At 40.6% G+C, this 18977-nt stretch overlaps 1 protein-coding gene and 1 long non-coding RNA gene across 3 annotated transcripts in view; one reads left to right on the top strand and one right to left on the bottom strand.

Moving 5' to 3' along the window:
• ZC3H12B (zinc finger CCCH-type containing 12B) overlaps positions 1–18977 on the bottom strand; it is a 267790-nt gene that overhangs the window by 25344 nt on the left and 223469 nt on the right. Inside the window, exon 4 of the mRNA XM_036892719.2 lies at positions 15902–16666. Coding sequence (XP_036748614.2) covers positions 15902–16512 — 611 coding nt within the window. The 5' untranslated portion in view covers positions 16513–16666. The remainder of the gene's footprint in view (positions 1–15901; positions 16667–18977) is intronic.
• Positions 1857–8190, top strand: LOC130681889 (uncharacterized). Of its 2 annotated transcripts, XR_008995130.1 has the most exons (4): positions 1857–1930; positions 2004–2121; positions 6925–6986; positions 7493–8190. It is a non-coding gene; the product is annotated as an uncharacterized LOC130681889 (long non-coding RNA). The 2 variants fall into 2 exon arrangements; XR_008995129.1 differs by having other exon boundaries at positions 6925–8190.

The raw sequence follows: 18977 nt of genomic DNA, 5'->3' as shown, positions 1-18977 counted from the left end.
CACTGTCACCTAGGCTCCAAAGCTAGGGGACGTCCTCACAGAGAAAAGCTGATCAGGTGCTGGACACCCGTCTTTCTCTCTCTCTTTCAGATGGGAGCATCCTCTTCAAGGTTAAAGCCAGACACACCTCTGGCATGCATTCTGATGAACTGGGAGCAATTTTGATCCCCATACCCTGAAAAAGTGCTTTATCTTCTGCACACAAGTCTGGCCTCAATATAAACTCTCTGATGGAGAGGCTTGGCCCCTGAGAGAAGTACACAATATAAGGTTATGCAGCTAAATTTAGTTTAATGCAAAGAAAGAAAATAGTCAAAAGTCCCGTGAACTACAATATGGAACTAGTTTTTTAAGTTATTTTGGTGGAAATCTATTCTACTTAATTGGGTTCATTATCTTCAAAAGTTGAGAAGTTTTTAAACTAGACTCCATGAAACAGAAGAAATGTATCTTGTGCAATACAGCCTGGGTTTAAACGACTGGAGCTAGAATTGTGCTTGCATTTCATTTCCAGCCACCTGGAGACACACAGTCCCTATTGAAAGGGTATCTCGCCGCGACCCTCCTTACCCAGAACGACTCGGGAGACAAGGGCCCACGCAAGAGATTTTATTATCTGAAAGAGACAGAGAGACAGTGGCTGCCCCAGACAGGGGTGGGGAGAGAGAGCAGAGAAAGCAGCGGGACAGAGAGAGCAGAGAGAGAGAGAGGGAGGGAGGGAGAGAGAGAAACAGAGACAGAGAGAGGGCAGCAGAGAGACAGAGAGAGCAGCGAGTGAGAGAGACAGAGACAGAAAGCAGCGAGCGAGAGCGAGAGCGAGAGCGAGAGCGAGAGAGAGAGAGAGAGAGAGGAAGAGAGGGCAGCAGCGTGGTGCCTTTTATTGTGGCGGATCCGCTCGGCCTGTTCCTTTGGGGGAGGGTTGGGATGTTTAGAGATAAGGAGGGGTAAGCCCAGTCAAGCCCCAGGCAAGCTCAGGCATAATTCTCACCAGCTTATGTGCTTGGGACCATGGGTTAAATGGAGGATAAATCACTATATTCTTACACCTATCAGTTCAGAACCTTCATCGGCCCTGTTAGTCTGAGGCCAACTAAACCTTAACCTAGTTATATAAACTGCTTGCCTGTGGAGTGTATTCTTGAAAACTGAGATACTTTTAGTCAAATAAGCTAAAAGGAAAGGCAATTAGATACCAGTAACTCAAGTCTCTGTGTCAGTTTATCTGTCTGTGTATATGTACTTTTTATGAAGAGTGTTGCTAACTGTAGTCATTATGTCTCAGTCTGTATGTTTGTTTGTCTAAGCGTGTAGATGAAAGATTTCTCTACCTCCGGATGGTACTAATAAAATTGATTTAAAGACAAGCGCTTGTGAAAATTAGGCATTCTAAAACTTCCAGAGAATTTTAATGGAAAATATTAAGCATTAATGCTAATTAAAGTTGAACTGAAATGGACATGTCCTTATGGTTATCAGCTGCCTAAGTTTATCTAAAGTCATTTAAGTTGATGTTGATGTTATCTGCTAAATCTTTCAAGAATAAAATGCTTAGAGGCTTGACTTTGTCTAATATTCAGTAAAGGTGTTAGGCTGGAGAAAGGAAAAACAAGGACATGCAAACAGAACAGAGAGATGCCATAGGGGGAGAACAGAGCAGACCCCAAAGTCTGTGCCATATATGGAAAGGGGACAGCTCTTCCTGAATTCCATCCTGATGTGCCAAGACCCGGATGTCAGCCTCCTCCCTCTTGGAAGGAAAAAAGTTTCTAGTTGACTAGTATGTCACCTTTAGCCAATCATACCTCTCAACACCCCTTAGGATAGCTTGCCCACTCCTCCCTCTCCTAATCCCTTATAAGCGCCCCACCTCCCTAACTGGGAGTGACTTCTCCAGTTTGTAGTACCCAGGCTGCGAGAACATCACCCGGGGGTATTTAAATAAAGTACCTGGCCCTTTGTTGCCTCTCTTTGCCTGCTTATTCCAGCTAGAATTTATCTTACAGATGGTGCCGAAACCCGGGAGGAGTGTGAGCACGAGGCCCCTACCGGCCACTGGCGGCCCGGCCCCTCCTTCCCGACCCAGGACCTCAGCCTGCTCTCCGCTGCGTGGACTATTTTCCGGTGAGTCCCTCAGTTTCCCCGGTCTGCTTCCCTTCCTAAGTCCATTTCACCTGGTCCGTCCAAAATCGTAGCTACGTCCAGGTCTGGGCATTCAGTCCTCCGTTGCGAGTATCCGGGATACTCGCCCCTGGCCCTGCGGTGGGGGAGACGTCCCTCACCCAGGCTCCCAGGCCGTCTCCCCTGACTTGGTGCACTTGGGACGCTGGGTGCTTCCTCTCAGCGGGATATTTTTTGGGAAGTGAATGCAGACATGGGAAACCAGCCCATGAAAGCAGAGGCTCAGACCCGGCTGCGGTGTCTCATTTCTAATCTGGCTACTCTGTTTGTCCTGGGAAATTCGCAAATGGAAGTTAGTCTTCCTTTGCTCTGAGGCCGGGCCTCAGTATCCCTTGGACAACCAATCTCGCTGGCCCCCTGAGGGAACTTTTGATTTTAGCCTCCTCACCGACTTAACTAATTATTGCCACCAGAGCGGAAAGTAGAATGAAAGCCCACATGTGCAGGCTTTTTGGACTTTGCACTCCCGTCAAAACCTTTATGTTAAGTGTTATATAACTCAGGTTCTTTTGGCCCGATCTCCAGTTAAAGATTGTCAGCCTGTTATTCTGCTCAGTCCGTCCTTTTCAGATCCGCCAGAACCTCAGTCGCCCACCTCCCTCAGCTCGCAATCCCCTCTCCCTCTCTCCACCACCATCTCTAAGTCCTTTGTCTTCCCACGTGTCGCCTCCATCTTAAATTCCTGCATTATCAACCATGCCGTTGTCCTGCTCTCCTCTTCCGGTGGCCTCACCACCCCTCCCCCTCTCCTTCCACCTTCACCGCCCTCTTCCCCCACCAGAACACGCCCCTCCCGCCCTCTAGTTCCAGAAGCCACAGACAAGAAGCTGAGAAGAGAGAAGGAAATTAGATATCAGTGACTCAAGTCTTTGTATCGGTTTGTCTATCTGTGTATGTGTTTTTATGAAAAAAGTGTTGCTGACTGTAGTTGTTGTATCACAGTTTGTACGTTTGTGTGTCTAAGTGTATAAATGAAAAATATTTTATTTAAAAACAAGCGCTTGTGAAGATTGAGCATTCTAGAACTTCCAGACAATCTAGTAAAAAAATGTTAAGCATGAAAGCTAATTTGAGTTTAGCTGAGGCGGGCATGTCCTTGTTGTTATCAGCTGCCTAAGTTTACCTAAGGTCATTTAAATCAATGTTTATCTGCTAAATCTTTTAAGACTTTGATAATAACTATGTAACCTTCTTTATTTGCCTTTGAAGTACTTTGTTGTCATTCTAGTTAATTGGATAAGTATTGCTTCATAGCAACCTATAATCTTATTTAAGCAAGTGCCTTAAAACTTTTAACAACTTCCCAAAATCAAATTCAAAAAAGTGCTTTTACCTCTAGTTAACTCTGATATTTTCCAGAGGGCCCCTGGGACATGTCAGAGGAATTGTTTCTTATTGGAGAAAGTATATGGCTAATTTGCCTTATTTATCTGATATATAATTACCTGCTTAATTGCCTGGAAGGCACTGTCAAAAAGAATGATGCTAAACTGTTACTGAATGTTTTGTGTTACAGAAATATCAGAATTTCCTTATGTCAATGGTCTTACAGTAAGCTCTCATCAGATCTTTAACCACGGTCATTTGTAAGTCTTTTGCCATTTATAGTCACTGTTTTATTACTCCTACACTAGTAAAGAACTAGATTTCAGCAGAACAGGTATTAGTTACATAAGATTAAGTAAGCTAAAGAAGATGATTTTGTGACTTTTTGTTTCAAATGTTGTTGATAAAGTGTTTTAAGCTTTTTCTCTTAAGCTGACAACAGTTTAGTAAATGACTGCCTTTATAAGCAGAATTGAAGCTTTATCTTTCTCTCCACCTGATCCCTCCAGAATTTAAAAACTCTCAGTGACTATTTTTATATTTCATGGCAGTATGTTTATTTGCATAAGTTCAATAAGAATCTGCTTTCCTTGTAAGAGGACCAATTAAAAACACTAGTTATACTACCAAAGCTTTGACTGGAACATCATACCTGAGAGATACGTGTGTAAACTCAGATATGAACAGACAACTTTAACGAACTAAGATTGACTTTATGGAGCCAACAAAGCCCCCTAAAAAAACTGGCCTGGTACCTTGCTTACAGAGTTCCCAGCAGCCTTACCAGGTGAGTAAGGAAAGTCACTTCCTGGCAGGTGCCGGAACCTCAAGAAGAGAAGAATTCACCCAAATGTACAGGTACTGCAGGCACAACCTGATGGCAAGTCTGGCTTGGCTTTCTGGCCTCAAGAGGCCCTTAAAAGTCCAATCTGAAATTCCCTACAAAAAGCTCCAGCAAAGCATATTTAAAAGAGCCCATGTAATCAATTGCTCTTCTTGCTGCACTTATGCAAATAATCAAGCTAACTGTTAGTTATTTTCTTAATCTAACTACTTCTAATAAAAATAAGGGTGATTTTAAAGAAAAGTATTGTTTCAATAATGCAGTCTTATCTATACTAAATCCTAATACTAGTCATTGAAATGTAAACTCGATCCAGAATTCCAGTCCCTCATAACAGCCTGGCTAATGCCCTTACTGGGCACCTTAATAACAGTTTGTAGTTTACTCTTAGTTGCCCCTTGTGTCCTCAGGTTCCTCCAACAGCAGCTAACCCAGATGACCCGAGTTGCCACCAACCAGATGTTACTTCACCGTTACGCACCTCTTCCACTGAACCCCCTCCTTCGGCCTAATACCAGCCTCAAACTCCCACGACGCCCCTTGTCAGCCAGAAGTAGCCAGATTGAGTCATCGCCCATTATGACCAAAAGGCTGGAGAAAGGAAAAACAAGGACATGCAAACAGAACAGAGAGATGCCATAGGGGGAGAACAGACCAGACCCCAAAGTCCGTGCCATATATGGAAAGGGGACAGCTCTTCCTGAATTCCATCCTGATGTGCCAAGACCCGGATGTCAGCCTCCTTTTGGAAGGAAAAAAGTTTCTAGTTGACTATTATGTCACCTTTAGCCAATCATACCTCTCAACACCCCTTAGGATAGCTTGCCCACTCCTCCCCCTCCTAATCCCTTATAAGCGCCCCACCTCCCTAACTGGGAGTGACTTCTCTGGCTTGTAGTACCCAGGCTGCGAGAACATGACCCGGGGGTATTTAAATAAAGTACCTGGCCCTTTGTTGCCTCTCTTTGCCTGCTTATTCCGGCTAGAATTTATCTTACAAAAGGTTTTGTAAGTAGTCTAGCATAGTTGTTAAGAATGAGTAAACTAAACGTAGCAAGTGAACTTGTTAATAATTGTGTGTGACGGTGTGTATACCTATCTACAGCCTGAGAATCTTTGTGGTAACCAAAAACCTTAAAGTTTTGCTAAGTTAAGAAGATATACATTGTGCTTAGTGAGAAATTGTGTTGTAAAGCTCATAGTTAACAGAAATTATAAAATGTTCATAAATTTGTCAATCCAAAGAATGCTAGTGTAACAGTTTATAATAGCCTCCTCCTCAGTGTTCACTAAAAGTTAAGGTACCTAATGGTTGTAAGTTCTAATTAAAACTACTTAAAGTAATAAGGAAAACATTTCTGCATGCTAAAGAATGTGTCTTTTGATAAAAGAAAGTAATTGTTCTACAGTGCAGCTCGGTATCAAGTACACAGCAAAATTAGAATTTTGTTTAAAGTTAAAAAGTCAAAGATTTCTTAACTTAGTCTGCTCCTAATATTGAAAGATTGCAAAGAGTTCTCTAATTGTTTTATCAAAGCACTTTCTCATGCTTAAAGTCTCAATGAGTTTTTGGAGTATTTAAGAAAATGAGATCTTAATATTAAAAGGACTAAAAGCTAAACTTTGCTAACAACTGTGTAACCTTTATTTGCCTGTGAGGTATTTTGTTGTCATTCTGGTTAAATGGATAAGTATTGCTTCATGGCAACCTATAATCCTATTTAAGCAAATGCCAAAAAAAAAAAATCAAATGCAAAAAGGTGCTTTTACCTCGAGTTAATTCTGATATTTTCCAGAGGGCCCCTGGAACATGTCAGAGGAATTTTTTTCTCATTGGAGAAAGTATTTGGCTAATTTAGCTTATTTATCTGATATATAATTACCTGCTTAATTACCTGAAAAGCACTATCAAAGGGAATGATGCTAAACTTTGTTACTGAATGTTTTGTGTTACAGAAATATCCGAATATCCTTATGTCAACTGTCATACAGTAAGCTCTCATCAGATATTTAACCATTGTCATTTAAATCCTTTGTCATTTATAGCCACTGTTTTAGTACTCCTAAGCTAGTAAAGAACTAGATTTCTGCAGAACAGGTATTGGTTACATAAGATTAAGTAAATTAAGGAAGGTGATTTTGTGACTTTGTTTCAAATGTTGCTCACTTCTAAAGTGTTTTAAGCTTTTTCTCTTAAGCTGACAACAGTTTAGTAAAGACTTTTTATAAGCAAAATTGAAACATTTATCTTTCTCTCTACCTGATACCTCCAGAATTTAAAAACTCTCAGTGACTGTTTTTATATTTCATAGCAGTATGTTTATTTGCATAAGTTCAATAAGAATCTGCTTTCGTTGTAAGTGGACCAATTAAAACCACAGGTTATACTACCAAGGCTTTGACTGAAATGTCATGCCTGAGAGACACGTGCATAAAGCTCAGATATGAACAGCTTTAAGGAACTAAGGTTGACTTTATAAAGTCAACAAAGCCCCTTGGAAGAACAGGCCTGGTACCTTGCCTACATGGTTCCCAGCAGCCTTACCAGGTGAGTAAGGAAAGTCACTTCCTGGCAGGTGCAGGAACCTCTGGATGTCTTGGGGACCTTGAGAAGAGAGGAATTCACCCAAATCTACAGGTACTGCAGGCAAAACCTAATGGCAAGTCTGGCTTGGCTGTCTGGCCTCAAGAGGCCTTTAAAAATTCAATCTGAAATTCCTTACAAAAAGTTCCAGCAAAGCACATTTAAAAGAGCCTATGTAATCAATTGCTCTTCTTGCTGCATTTATGCAAATAAAGCCAAGTGTTAATTATTTTCTTAATCTGATTACTTCTAATAAAAATGATGGTGATTTTAGAGCAAAATATTCTTTCAATAATGCAGCCTTATACATACTAAATCCTAATACTAGTCATTGGGACATAAACTCGATCCAGAATTCTAGCTTCTTCAAAATGTCTGGCTATGATGATTTTCTAGATGTTTTAGTTTTCTCCTATCATTTCAATTAAAGTTTTACTATTTCTAGTTCTCATATTCAACCATGCATTCTTAATCTCATCAAGTTTGTCTTTCCAGAATGGAAAATCCAACTCCAGATATTCTACTTAACCTAATAACACAATTTGTTCTATCTTGCCTAGAAGCCACAAAACTGCAAATAGTAATAGAAATAGAACCTGGAATAGAAGCACCAATCTTCCGAGGCCCTCTCAAATGACCACTGATGGAGACCTAACTGCACCCTTTACTGCGCCCTTTCTCAGCGTGAAGCAGCCAGAGAGGTCATCGCCCCTTTCCCTAGCAGCAGCTAGGGTCTCCATCTGTAGAGGGGGGAATGAGACAGGGATGGTGGGTGTAGTCAGTAGGGTGAGGTCCTCTGGGAAAAGCAGGGCGGAATATTTACAGTCAGAGCAATGTAACAATGGGCACAGAAGTCCCCATTGAAACTCTGTTAAGCATTATGCAAAGTCAAGGTCACACTAATTCTCTAGGGAAAGATACCTAAGAATATAGACATCTTCAGTAAGATCAGCTAAAGGTCAAAAGGCCAGAAGCAACTTGGCCTGGATTGTTTGAGTGTTCTGCAAGGGTATCAGTATAACCCGTGACTCTGCTGTCAGCCCTAGCAATCAGACTGTGACCCAGCCCACCTTGAGGACAGGGCAGGTGATGCAAGTCCACACCACTAAGTTTTTTTCATGTTCTCAAAAAATCCTCAACTGCCTATAAAACCCCCTAAACAACGCACCACCACGGACTCTCTTCCCTTCCTGGCGTGAGCTGGGAGATCTGTCCTTTCACTTTATCTCTAAATAAAAGCCGGTACCTTGCTCTCCTACCCTGAGTGTTTCTGAAGCTCATTTTTCAGCTTCGTGAACAAGAACCCGGGCATCACATTCTTTAGATTGACATATTTATGAACACATTTTATAATTTCTGGAACTGTGTGCTTTACAGCACAATCTCACTAAGCACAAAATATGTATAAACGTAGCAAAACTTTAAGGTTTTAGGTTACCACAAAGATTCTCAGGCTGTAGGTATACACACTGTTACACACAATTATAAGGTTCACTTGCTACACTTAGTTTATTCATTCCTAACAACTATGCTATATTACTAGACAAAACCATGCCTTCAAGCATTTTTCCTTGAAAGATTTAACAGATAACATCAACTTAAATAACTTTAGGTAAACTTAGGCAGCTGATAACCATAAGGACTTGTCCGTTTCAGTTTCACTTAAATTAGCATTAATGCTTAATATTTTCTGTTAGGCGGAAGGCATCAGGGGAAGGGGTGAGCCTGCTGGACAAACTCAGGCCTCCCCAAACGAGGCGAACATTCCAGCACCTGATCGGATAACCCTCCCAACTAGAGCCCTTCCCCCAAGCTAAAGGATTAGTGGTTACTTTCCAGTACCTGGCTAAAGGCCAGTAAGAGACCCCCATGTACCCTAGACGAGCCAATCCTCGCGCCAATGTACACCTTTGCTCTCCCTCCCCCTGCCTTTAAAAACTTGCTGCCTGCCCTGCTGGATGTGACTTCCCTGGCCTGTAGTACCCAGACCGGTGGAATATCACCCAGGGAATTCGCTCAAATAAACTGCCTGGCCCTTTGTTGTTTCTCTTCGCCTGCTTACTTCAGTCGGAATTTATTGGAATTTATCTTACATTTTCTATTAGAATTTTCTGAAAGTTTTAGAATGCCCAGTTTCCACAAGCGCTTGTCTTTAAATCAATTTTATTAATACCATCTGGACATAGAAAAATATTTTTCATTTACACACTTAGACACAAACATACAGATTGAGACATAATGACTACAGTTAGCAACATTTTTCATAAAAGAACATATACACAGATAAACTGATACAAAGATTTGAGTTACTGATATCCAATCGCCTTCTTTCCTTTTAGCTTATTTGACTAAAAGTATCTCAGTTTTCAAGAATACATTCCACAGGCAAGCAGTTTACATAACTGGGTTAAGGTTTAGATGGCCCCAGACTAACAGGGCCGATGAAAGCTCTGAACTGATAGGGACTGTGTGTGTCCAGGGGACTGGAAATGAAATGCAAGTAGAATTCTAGCACCAGTCATTTAAAACCAGGCTGTATTATAAAAGATAAATTTCTTCTGTTTCAGGGAGTCTAGTTTTAAAACCTAATTTTTGAGGATAATGATGAACCCAATGAGACAGGGACCATGGGTGTTGTCAGAGTAGGGTGAGGGCCTCTGGAGGGGGCAGAGCGGGATATTTGCAGTCAGAGAAATGTAACTACATGCAAGGAAACCCCCCTACTAAAACTCTATGTTAAACATTGAGCTCTAGAATCATTCTTCAGTGATATCAGTTAATATTCCCCAGATAAAGAAGAGTAGCACGTTTTATTATGCTAATCATTTGTAACCATGTGTAAGATTCACTTTAGCATGCTAAAAGGTCCAGGCCTATGTGCTGTCTTTCCTCCTTCAGATCTGACAAGGTGATTTTGCAAACTAAGCAACTAACAGCATGTAGACCCAGCTGTAGACAGCATGGTAAAAGGCAGGAAGAATTCCATCTTAAAGATGATTGCATTTTAACACCCAGGAAGTTCAAGAGGCAAGATTCTTTAGCAAGTAGACAATACCTCAGCCCACCTTGGGGGGCTGGGCAGGCAGCCCTTTGATGTGCTCCCAGACCAAGGCGCCGGTGTCCCAGAGAGAAATCAAGGCAGGAAATTCCTTACGTTAAATTTTAATATTCAGGAACCACTTAAAAAGTCCCCACCCCTAAGTTTTTCATGTTCTCAAAAAATCCTCAACTGCCTATAAAACCCCTTAGACAACGCACCACTACAGGCTCTCTTGTCCCCTCCTGGCATGAACCAGGAGCTCTATTCTCTCACTTTATTTCTAAATAAAAGCCTGTACCTTGCTCTCCTACCTTGAGTGTTTGTGAAGCTCATTCTTCAGCTTTGTGAGCAAGAACCCCGGCATCATCAATAACAATAGATTTTCATTAAAAAAAATTTAGAAAACTAGTACCATATTGTAGTAGTCTACAGGACTTTTGACTATTTTCCTTCTTTGCGGCAAAATATATTTAGTTGTATAACCTTATAATATCGTGTACTTCTCTCAGGGGCCAAGCCTCTCCATTAGAGAGTTTGTATTGAGGCCAGGCTTGTGTGCAGAAGATAAGGCACTTTTTCAGGGTCTGGGGATCAAATTTGCTCCCAGTTCTTTAGAATGCAAGCCAGAGGCATGTCTGGCTTTAAACTTGAACAGGAAGCTCCCACCTGGAAAAGAGAAAGACAGGTGTGCAACACCTGGTCGGCCTTTCTCTGCTTGAGGGCGTCCACTCGCCTTGGAGCCTGGGTGACAGTAGTCAGTCACCTCCCCTGCCAGGCCTACTGGACTTAACCACTCCTTATCAGTATGGCCTGTACCTTGCTTTGATTCCCCTTTTGCCTTCCCATTAAGCAAGAGTCACCTCAGAGCTCTGGATTTAGTGGGACCTTACCAGTGTGCTCCTACTTTATGCCTTTTGGGAGTTTTCCTAGTTTTCTCTGCATGAGCTTTAGTCATTCCTTGAGAGACCTTGCCTGTCCGATAAGTGCAGGGACTGTGTGACCTCTTGCTGCCAGAGCCTTGGTTAGAATCACAAGCCTGTTTCGCTTCCCTGGGGCTGCAGAAAAGGAAATGCCTAGCCCCAGGATGACTGCCTCTAAAATAGGGAAATCAATAGAATAATGCCATTTACATGTTGGGCTCAAGGTTTCAGTTTGATTACTTCACAGATTTCATTTACATTACACAGGAGGTGGCACAGGCCTAAGAGGACTGATTTGAATGGGGAGCAGGGGAACTTTTTCCAAGGCCAGAGATTGTTCAGAGACTGCAGTGGACATTAAAGGGAGGGGGTCTATACTCTTAAACACCAGTTTCTGCCACTGCCTGGGAATCAGCCTGCTAGTCATTCACTGTAAGAAATCTGATCTGTGAGACATGAGGTCAGGGGCCATCTGTGACTCTCACAATGGCAGCAGCCTAGCCAGAGGTTCACTCAGCGCCATTGGATCAATCAGCTGGAGCCTAGATACAAGGACCACTGTCTACTAGTCCAGTCTGCCCTCAGAGTGTGCAAATTAGGATAGGAAAGTAGGATATTGGCTCAGCCACTTCCCGACATTCCCATCCATCTGGAGGTGGGGGACCAAGGAGCAGCAGACACCAGGAAACCTTTCACCCAAGACTTAAAACTGTTAGCCAACACTAATCATCTTTTAAGTGGCTAATGGGTGCCCAGACACATTTTGTGAGATAAAGAGTACAGCATTAAGTCAGGGATAAGAGCAAAGTGTAGATCTCCTACCTTGTGGTGGTGAGCATCTGGTTCCATGAAATTGACAAAGTTAGAAGCACATAGAGAGTGTGTAAAGGAAGTAAAGATCATCCTTGCCTCACCCAGAGGCCAGGGCAGCCTGAAAAAGCAGGCTGGAAGTCATAGAGACAGAGAGAGAGAGACACTCCTCATGGATACCCAGTTGGGCTTTTGGGGCCTGATTCCAGACACGCAGACCTTTGCAGAGCCACTGAAATGCAGCCTCAGCCTAGACTCTTGCAGTTGTCCACGGCTCTCTTCAGTCCCTCACATCCAAGGAGATGCCTCTGAAAGGGAATCCTGGCCTCCATTCAGGAGACTTTCCTGGCTCCCAAGGGACATTGGGGATCTGCTGAGGGAGACACAGGGGAACCAGTTGCTCAAGACTTTGAGAATGGCAGCTGGACTAGTCCCACTTAAGTGGTTGATTAGTGCCCAACATTGTGTGCCATAGACAGCTTCCTTCTATAAGGACAGTGAAAGAAAAGGTGGGCTTGGATGCCAATACTCACCTCTGAGGTAATCCCAGGCAAGCCCCCAAAGATGATGCCAGGGTTCTTGTTTGCGGAGCGGAAGAATGAGCTTCACAAACACTCAATGTAGGAGAGCAAGGTACAGGCTTTTATTTAGAAATAAAATGAGAGGAAAGAGCTCCTGGCTCATGCCATGAGTGGACAAGAGAACCCTACATCTGTATTTTGATACAAATTTTTTGATATACTGAGAATTACCCCATAAAAAGTGTAAAATACCTATAGCATTCCATTGAAAGTATGTTAAAATCATACCACTGTAGCATTCCATCAGAGGTACCAAATTCCCAAGAGGAATTTGAATTCACTTTCAACATTTATCAGGGTGGCAATGAAGTCCCACATAAGAGCTCACTGTGCAAAGTTTAGTGCTTGGTAAATATTTAAGGAATGAATAAATGAAAAAAAGGGGAAAATAAAGTAATGCTTACAGTATGACCTGTTTTAGCCCACACCCTCAAAATATTATTTGCAATGAAAAAAAAAGCTAGGACCTACTATTTACAATAGCTGAGATATGGAATCAACCTAAGTGTCCATCAGTAGATTAATGGATAAAGAAAATGTGGTACATATTCACAATGGAGTATTATTCAGCCATAAGAAGAAAACAAATCCTACCATTTGCAACAACATGGATGGAGCTAGAGAGTATTATGCTCAGTGAAATAAGCCAGGTGGAGAAAGACAAGTACCAAATCATTTCACTCATTTGTGGAGTATAACAACAAAGCAAAACTGAAGGAACAAAACAGCAACAGACTCACAGACTCCAAGAAAGGACTATGGATTACCAAAGGGAAGGTGTTGGGGAGGGTGGGTGGATGACTAAGGGGCATTATGATTAGCACACATAATGTAGGGGGGTCACAGGGAAGGCAGTACAGCACAGAGAAGACAAGTAGTGACTTTATAGCATTTTTCTATGCTGATGGACAGTGGCTGTGGTGTGTCTGTGTGGGGGACTTGATAATATGGCTGAATGTTGTAACCACAGTGTTGCTCAAGTGAAACCATAAGATCATACATATATCAATGATACCTTAATTAAAAAAAGCTAGGTCCTAAAAGCCTATCTAAAATGCAACCTAAAAACCTAGGACCTGAAAGTCACAGAGTGTCTTGTTGACAACAGCTTACTTTGTTCTGTAAACTGATCAAGACACATATCATGATCCAGGTTTCAAGCCAAATTCTGCCTAGCAGATGGGTTACTGACCTCTTCCTCTGCAATTTTTTTTTTTGTAGGGTTCAAATATTTGGGCTTCTCCCATACTTAACTAAGGATATGGTGACATTTACATTTGAAAGCTTTAATTTCCCTGAAATTGATTTTTCCTCCCAAAGGAGAAAGATTTCAGAATGAATGTACCCTTTAGGATCTTCACATATATCAGTATGTAAATCACAGGTACACCACTACTGCAAATGTTAAGCAAATGCTACAGATGACAAAACATCATGACTTCAACCCATATTCACATAATATGCTGAGTAACAATACTTTTCAGTATATAATTTGTCTAAGAAGTATCAACCTCATGATAAAGTTAGTTAGACAATGGGGAAAACATACCAGATTAGATTAGGTTAACAGCACTAACAAATTCATAAGCAGACTATGGTGCTATACTTTAACCGTGTGAAATGTGATTGCAGAATAAATGGGATTCATTAATAACTTACCTAGTCAGACAACGTAAGAGACACTAACAAGGACAAGCTGGACATTTAAAAAATCATGTGGTCCACTATGCACTATTTTGATATGCTCCTAAAAATAAGCTTGAGTGGTTGCTTTTTTCTTTATTTTCTTTATTTAAATTGTGTGAGTTATCTTTAATTTAGCTAATCAACTTCTACAAATGACAATAGTTCATCTTACTATAACAGTTTGCTACTGGCACAGGCTAGGTATATTGAAACTAATTACCTTGGTAATTGATCTCTTCATTATTCCTTACAAAACAAAAAGACCATAGGGTGCTATAACCAGCAATGCTTGAACAGTAGTTCAAAGCCAAAGAAGATTTTGTATCATCATAAAGTCAAAGTCTTCAATAAATCCTGGGTTCTTTTCATCACCACCTCTAAAATACAAAACCCTTAAAGAAGGGTAGGCCTTGGGAAACAGGTCCAATCTAAGGTGTTCTGAGGGTCTAATCTCATAAGAGATTGAGTTTGGCAGATCCCGTAACTCTTCCCCTCAGGAATTACTCTAGTTTATCCGTGTTGGAGGGGAGTAGAGCTACCTTTGGCTCTTAGAACATTTAAATCACCCTGTCCTTTTTATTGGCCCACTGCCTTGCAGGTCATTTAACTTTCTTGTTACTAAGCTTCTAGTTTCCCGTCATTAAAATAGGGGAGATGTCTAACCTGCTTTACCCACTTTTTGATGATGCTGTCATTGTTTAAAAGATTTGCAAAAGGAAATCTGTAAATATATTTTCGACTACTAGGAGGGATATCAAATATTCTTAACAACACATTATTGAATGATATTGTCAAAGGAGTTTTGGAGTTAGATTCGGGTTTTAATACAAGCTTTGTCATTTATTTCTTGTGTAACCTTGGACACTTACTCTCTCTGAACCTGAGTCTCTTCACCTGCAAAAATGAACCTAATTAGTTCATCCTTGTAGGGTCTTTAGTGAGGATTAAATAACATATACAAAAGTAGTTGGCACAGAATAGATATTAAGTGTTAGTTTCATTTCATTCATTTGAATCCAGAAGAGTTAAGTTGAAGTCCATGCCCTTAGTTTGCTACTTATTAACTATAGCAAGTAACCTCAGGGAAGTCACTTTGCTGAAAACCTAGTTTTCTCATCACTAGGATTAAATTTCTGTGAGGATTAAATAGAACTATATATTAAAATGTACCCCCAGATAGCATGTTAAACAAGTCTTGCACACAGCAATGGTATGGTTCATAAGACTTATTCCTATCCCTGCTCCCTTGTATCTCCATAGGAGCATCCAATATTATACTATATGCTGTGGGGGAAACAAGGGAGACATAAAACAATATCCCGGCCTTCAAAGAAAATGGGATAATCAAATGAGAAACTTGCTAGTTTGGAGATAAGGAGGAAGTCACTCCTAGGTTGGGAAATGATATAAACACAAGTAGTGAGGGCAGAAATCAGCATACTTTACATGTAGACTGTTAATGAATTGCTGTAAATGTAGTTAAGTGAGAGATGCAATTAAATGGGAGGATGGAAAGGTCAGATCACAAAGCCAGGCAAAGGGATCCAAATTTGGTAGAAGAGCAATTGGGAGTTACTGCAAGTTCCCAAGTAAGGCCCCAAGTGACATTATTAAAGAAGAATTTTCAGGATGATTGGTCTAGCCAAGTAGAGATGGGAGAGGGGACCTCAAGAGGAACAAAGGCTGAATGGTTATATCTCCTCTGAAGCATCAGTGATGTCTCAGCTGCTTCCAGAACACCTGAAAACAAGTTGGTAACAATTTCAAAGGAGAGAGAAAAGGCCGGGGAAGGATCATTTTAGCCTCTGTCCACCTAGGAAAGCACAAGCCACCGACAACAACCAAGTGCCTCTCCTAGTGCTTTGCAAAGGAAGATGATTTCTATGAACTCAGGACAGTTTTAAAGAAAGAGAGAAAATACACCATGCTTACCTCATTGCTACATTACTTCCATCAATGACAACAGGCCTCAAATTGTCAATATTTTCTATTTCACCTTCAAAAGACAGTTCAGGGCTTGTAATCTCTCTGGAATTGGGCCCCCGAGGCACTAACAGACTCAAGTTGACCTGTCCTTCTGTATCACCTTTGTTCCCAAGTCTTACAAGTTCTGCCAATACATCATTAATAAGTGATTCTGGGCCCAACTTGTTCAGCACTGATTGAATCTGTTCCTCTGCATAGCCCAACTTTAGAGCAAAATCCATCTTGGCTTGATATTCCTTTTCCAAGTCAAGCGTCCCATACTGCAAAATGCTGCTCTGGGAGAAGCTTGGACAATCTAGGCAGGGTGATCTACAGAGCTGGCGGTGTGACTTGGAGGAAATCACATCTTTCTTTAACTGAGAAACCCCAGGTTGACAGCTGTCTTCATTGTGGTTACCACTCATAAGGCTCATTTGTTTAGGGTCACTCTCAGAGCTCATCCACTCTTCAGAATCAGCTTTGCCCTGCTCTGTGCTGTCCTGCTTAGGCTGCTGTTTCTCTTCCTTGGAGGCACTCTTCTCCATTTTTGGTGTCTTCACTGTAGCTGTAGCCGTCATCCCGTTCAGGACAGTCTGAAGTCTAATCAACTATTTTTATTTTTAATCTGCTTGGAGTCCATGTGCAGTGGCATTCCTTTGTGGTAAAATGTGGTGGTAGTGATGGTGCACGATTTTGCCTGTTTGGTTGGATATGTTCAGACGTTACCAGTTTCTACAAGTAAACACACATACCATAATCATGTTTAGTGAAGTTCTGGAAAAGCATTGTAAAACACAAGGTTTCTTCATGAGAAACTACAGGTTGTCTGACATTTTATTTTTCTGCTTAAAATGTTTGGACTCACCTTACATTAAAAAATAAAGTCTCTAATTCTCTAATAATTCTAAAAATAAAAATTTCAGGGATAGAAAAAATGCTGTAATTCCCACACAGACAGGAAAATCACAGCTAAAATTAACTGCATACTGAAACAACTTTGAAAAAGAGGAACATAGCTTTTCAACAAGGCTGCAGGAATATATATATCCTTGAAAGAATTCTATTTATTTCTGTCAGGTAAGCTTTTCCAGGTTCTGCAGTTGATCCTTCTTGCTAAGGTTGAGCTACACCCCTAAAGAGCACAACCTCTTCAGTACTACTCTTTGCCAGATATCAGGGACAACATCTACTGGGGTGACTAAAAAATCATTAAAATTGCTTTCAAGCAATTGAAGCAGGCAATAAGAATGACAGAGAGGTGTGCTCCAGATAAGGAAAGAGATTTGTGCACACTCATGAATTGTACCTGCAGCCTCTTTTATTTGCTGCAATTATATTTATTGTATTGTAAAACAGGCAAACATCAACTCAGTTTGCATGAGAAACCAGAACATTTTAAAAAGAATATTTACAGGAAAGAATTAAGGACAATTTTATTTCTAAACTCCTCATCTCACCTCTTTCATCTGTCCCTGCAGTTCTGAGTTCTAACCTGGCCAAATTGTTTCCTTTAATTTGAGTCTTGGTTTCCCCACATGTAAAATGAGGTCACTGATAGTTATCTTATAGGGCAGAGATTAAATAATATAAGCAGAGAAAGTCTTTAGAAAAGTGTACAGAACATAGTAGGTTCTCGATATATGTAAAGAGTGCAACAGACACCACTAGGAATTTGGTTTAAAAAGAAAAAGAAGACTGACAGGCAAGGCTGTAGACCTGTGAGCACTGACATGCTTTTCAGATAGCAGGTGTGCTCACTAATCTAAAACCAGACTATCTATGTAACCAGCGTACTAATATTTTCCAGCTACTTCAATCCTATTTATACAGACAGGAGAAAAAAATAACCAACATCTCTATCTAAGCATGGATAATGGCATGCTTATGTTAAAAGTGTCACATTTGGAAACATCATATGCACACAGAATTGACTTCTCAGAACTGACATTCAGATAGCATATAATTACTTCTCTAATGATTGTGCTACCACTTCTGACTGCAAATTTTCCCTTAATTAGCCAACACATAGCCATTTTACTTTCACTTTTCCATTAATCTTTGTTATTCAAATTTTAAAGCTTATTTCCTCTATAAATTCCACATTTACTATCTGACTTTCATTTTATTCCCTCCAAAATAATTTCTAGTGAACACATGACATCAAGATTTTCCCCCTGCACTTATTTAAAGCTCCAAAATCACTTAAATGCAACTGTTTATAAGACTAACTGCATACTTTATTGGCAAATGGAAGGTACCTGTAGAAGACAAGTTTAGCTAAGGACCACAGAATGTTTTTCTCCTCTACTCTCTGATATCTGACTCTATTAAAATTGACGTTGATGTGAGCACCTTTACCATGTTCATGTACACATATTATAGCAAATTTAAACTCAGGGAAAATCCCACAACATAGTAAGCATGCATTGAAATTACTAGTTATTATTGTGAATGCTTCCTACTCAATAACCTAAAGGTAGAAAAGAAATAGATGACCTAGTAGACATAAACTTGGATTTACCTTTCAAAGTCTTAAGCAAAATTTTAATAAAAAGGTTTGTTGTCTGTCCTAAAATGTTTGCAGGTGTGTAGGTGTCATGTGTTTTTTGTGTTTGTTTTGCTTGCTTTACAATGCAAACTTCTTTGCAATTGCAGGAATGTCTTTTCACTGAAAAGAACAGTCACTGAGTGCCAGACACTATGATAAGCCCTAGGTCTAGGAAGGTAAACCTGAAATAATCCTGTCCTCAAAGAATTTGGAAACTAATAAAAAATGTTGGCTAAAAGTGGCTTTAGGAAGTGCTGAAACAAACTTCTATAGAGGTTGACCATTTTAATTACAGTCTAAACTGGAACACTTTTGAAAATGAAAGAAGCATTATTAACAATTATGTCAGAACAATAAGCATAAACTAGGGATGTACCAGGCAAACCTGAATGTACAGTTGGTCCTTCAAATAACATGAAAATTTGTGTTGACATATAGAAGAGGAAAATTTTAATTCTGTGAGTGGTGTGAGAAATAGGGATAGTGGCTAAAGAG

The sequence above is a fragment of the Manis pentadactyla genome, chromosome X (genome assembly GCF_030020395.1).
Source record: "Manis pentadactyla isolate mManPen7 chromosome X, mManPen7.hap1, whole genome shotgun sequence".
In the NCBI taxonomy this organism is placed as follows: Eukaryota; Metazoa; Chordata; class Mammalia; order Pholidota; family Manidae; genus Manis; species Manis pentadactyla.
The sequence above is the reverse complement of the archived record's forward strand: the minus strand, read 5'-3'. Positions and strand labels throughout refer to the sequence as shown.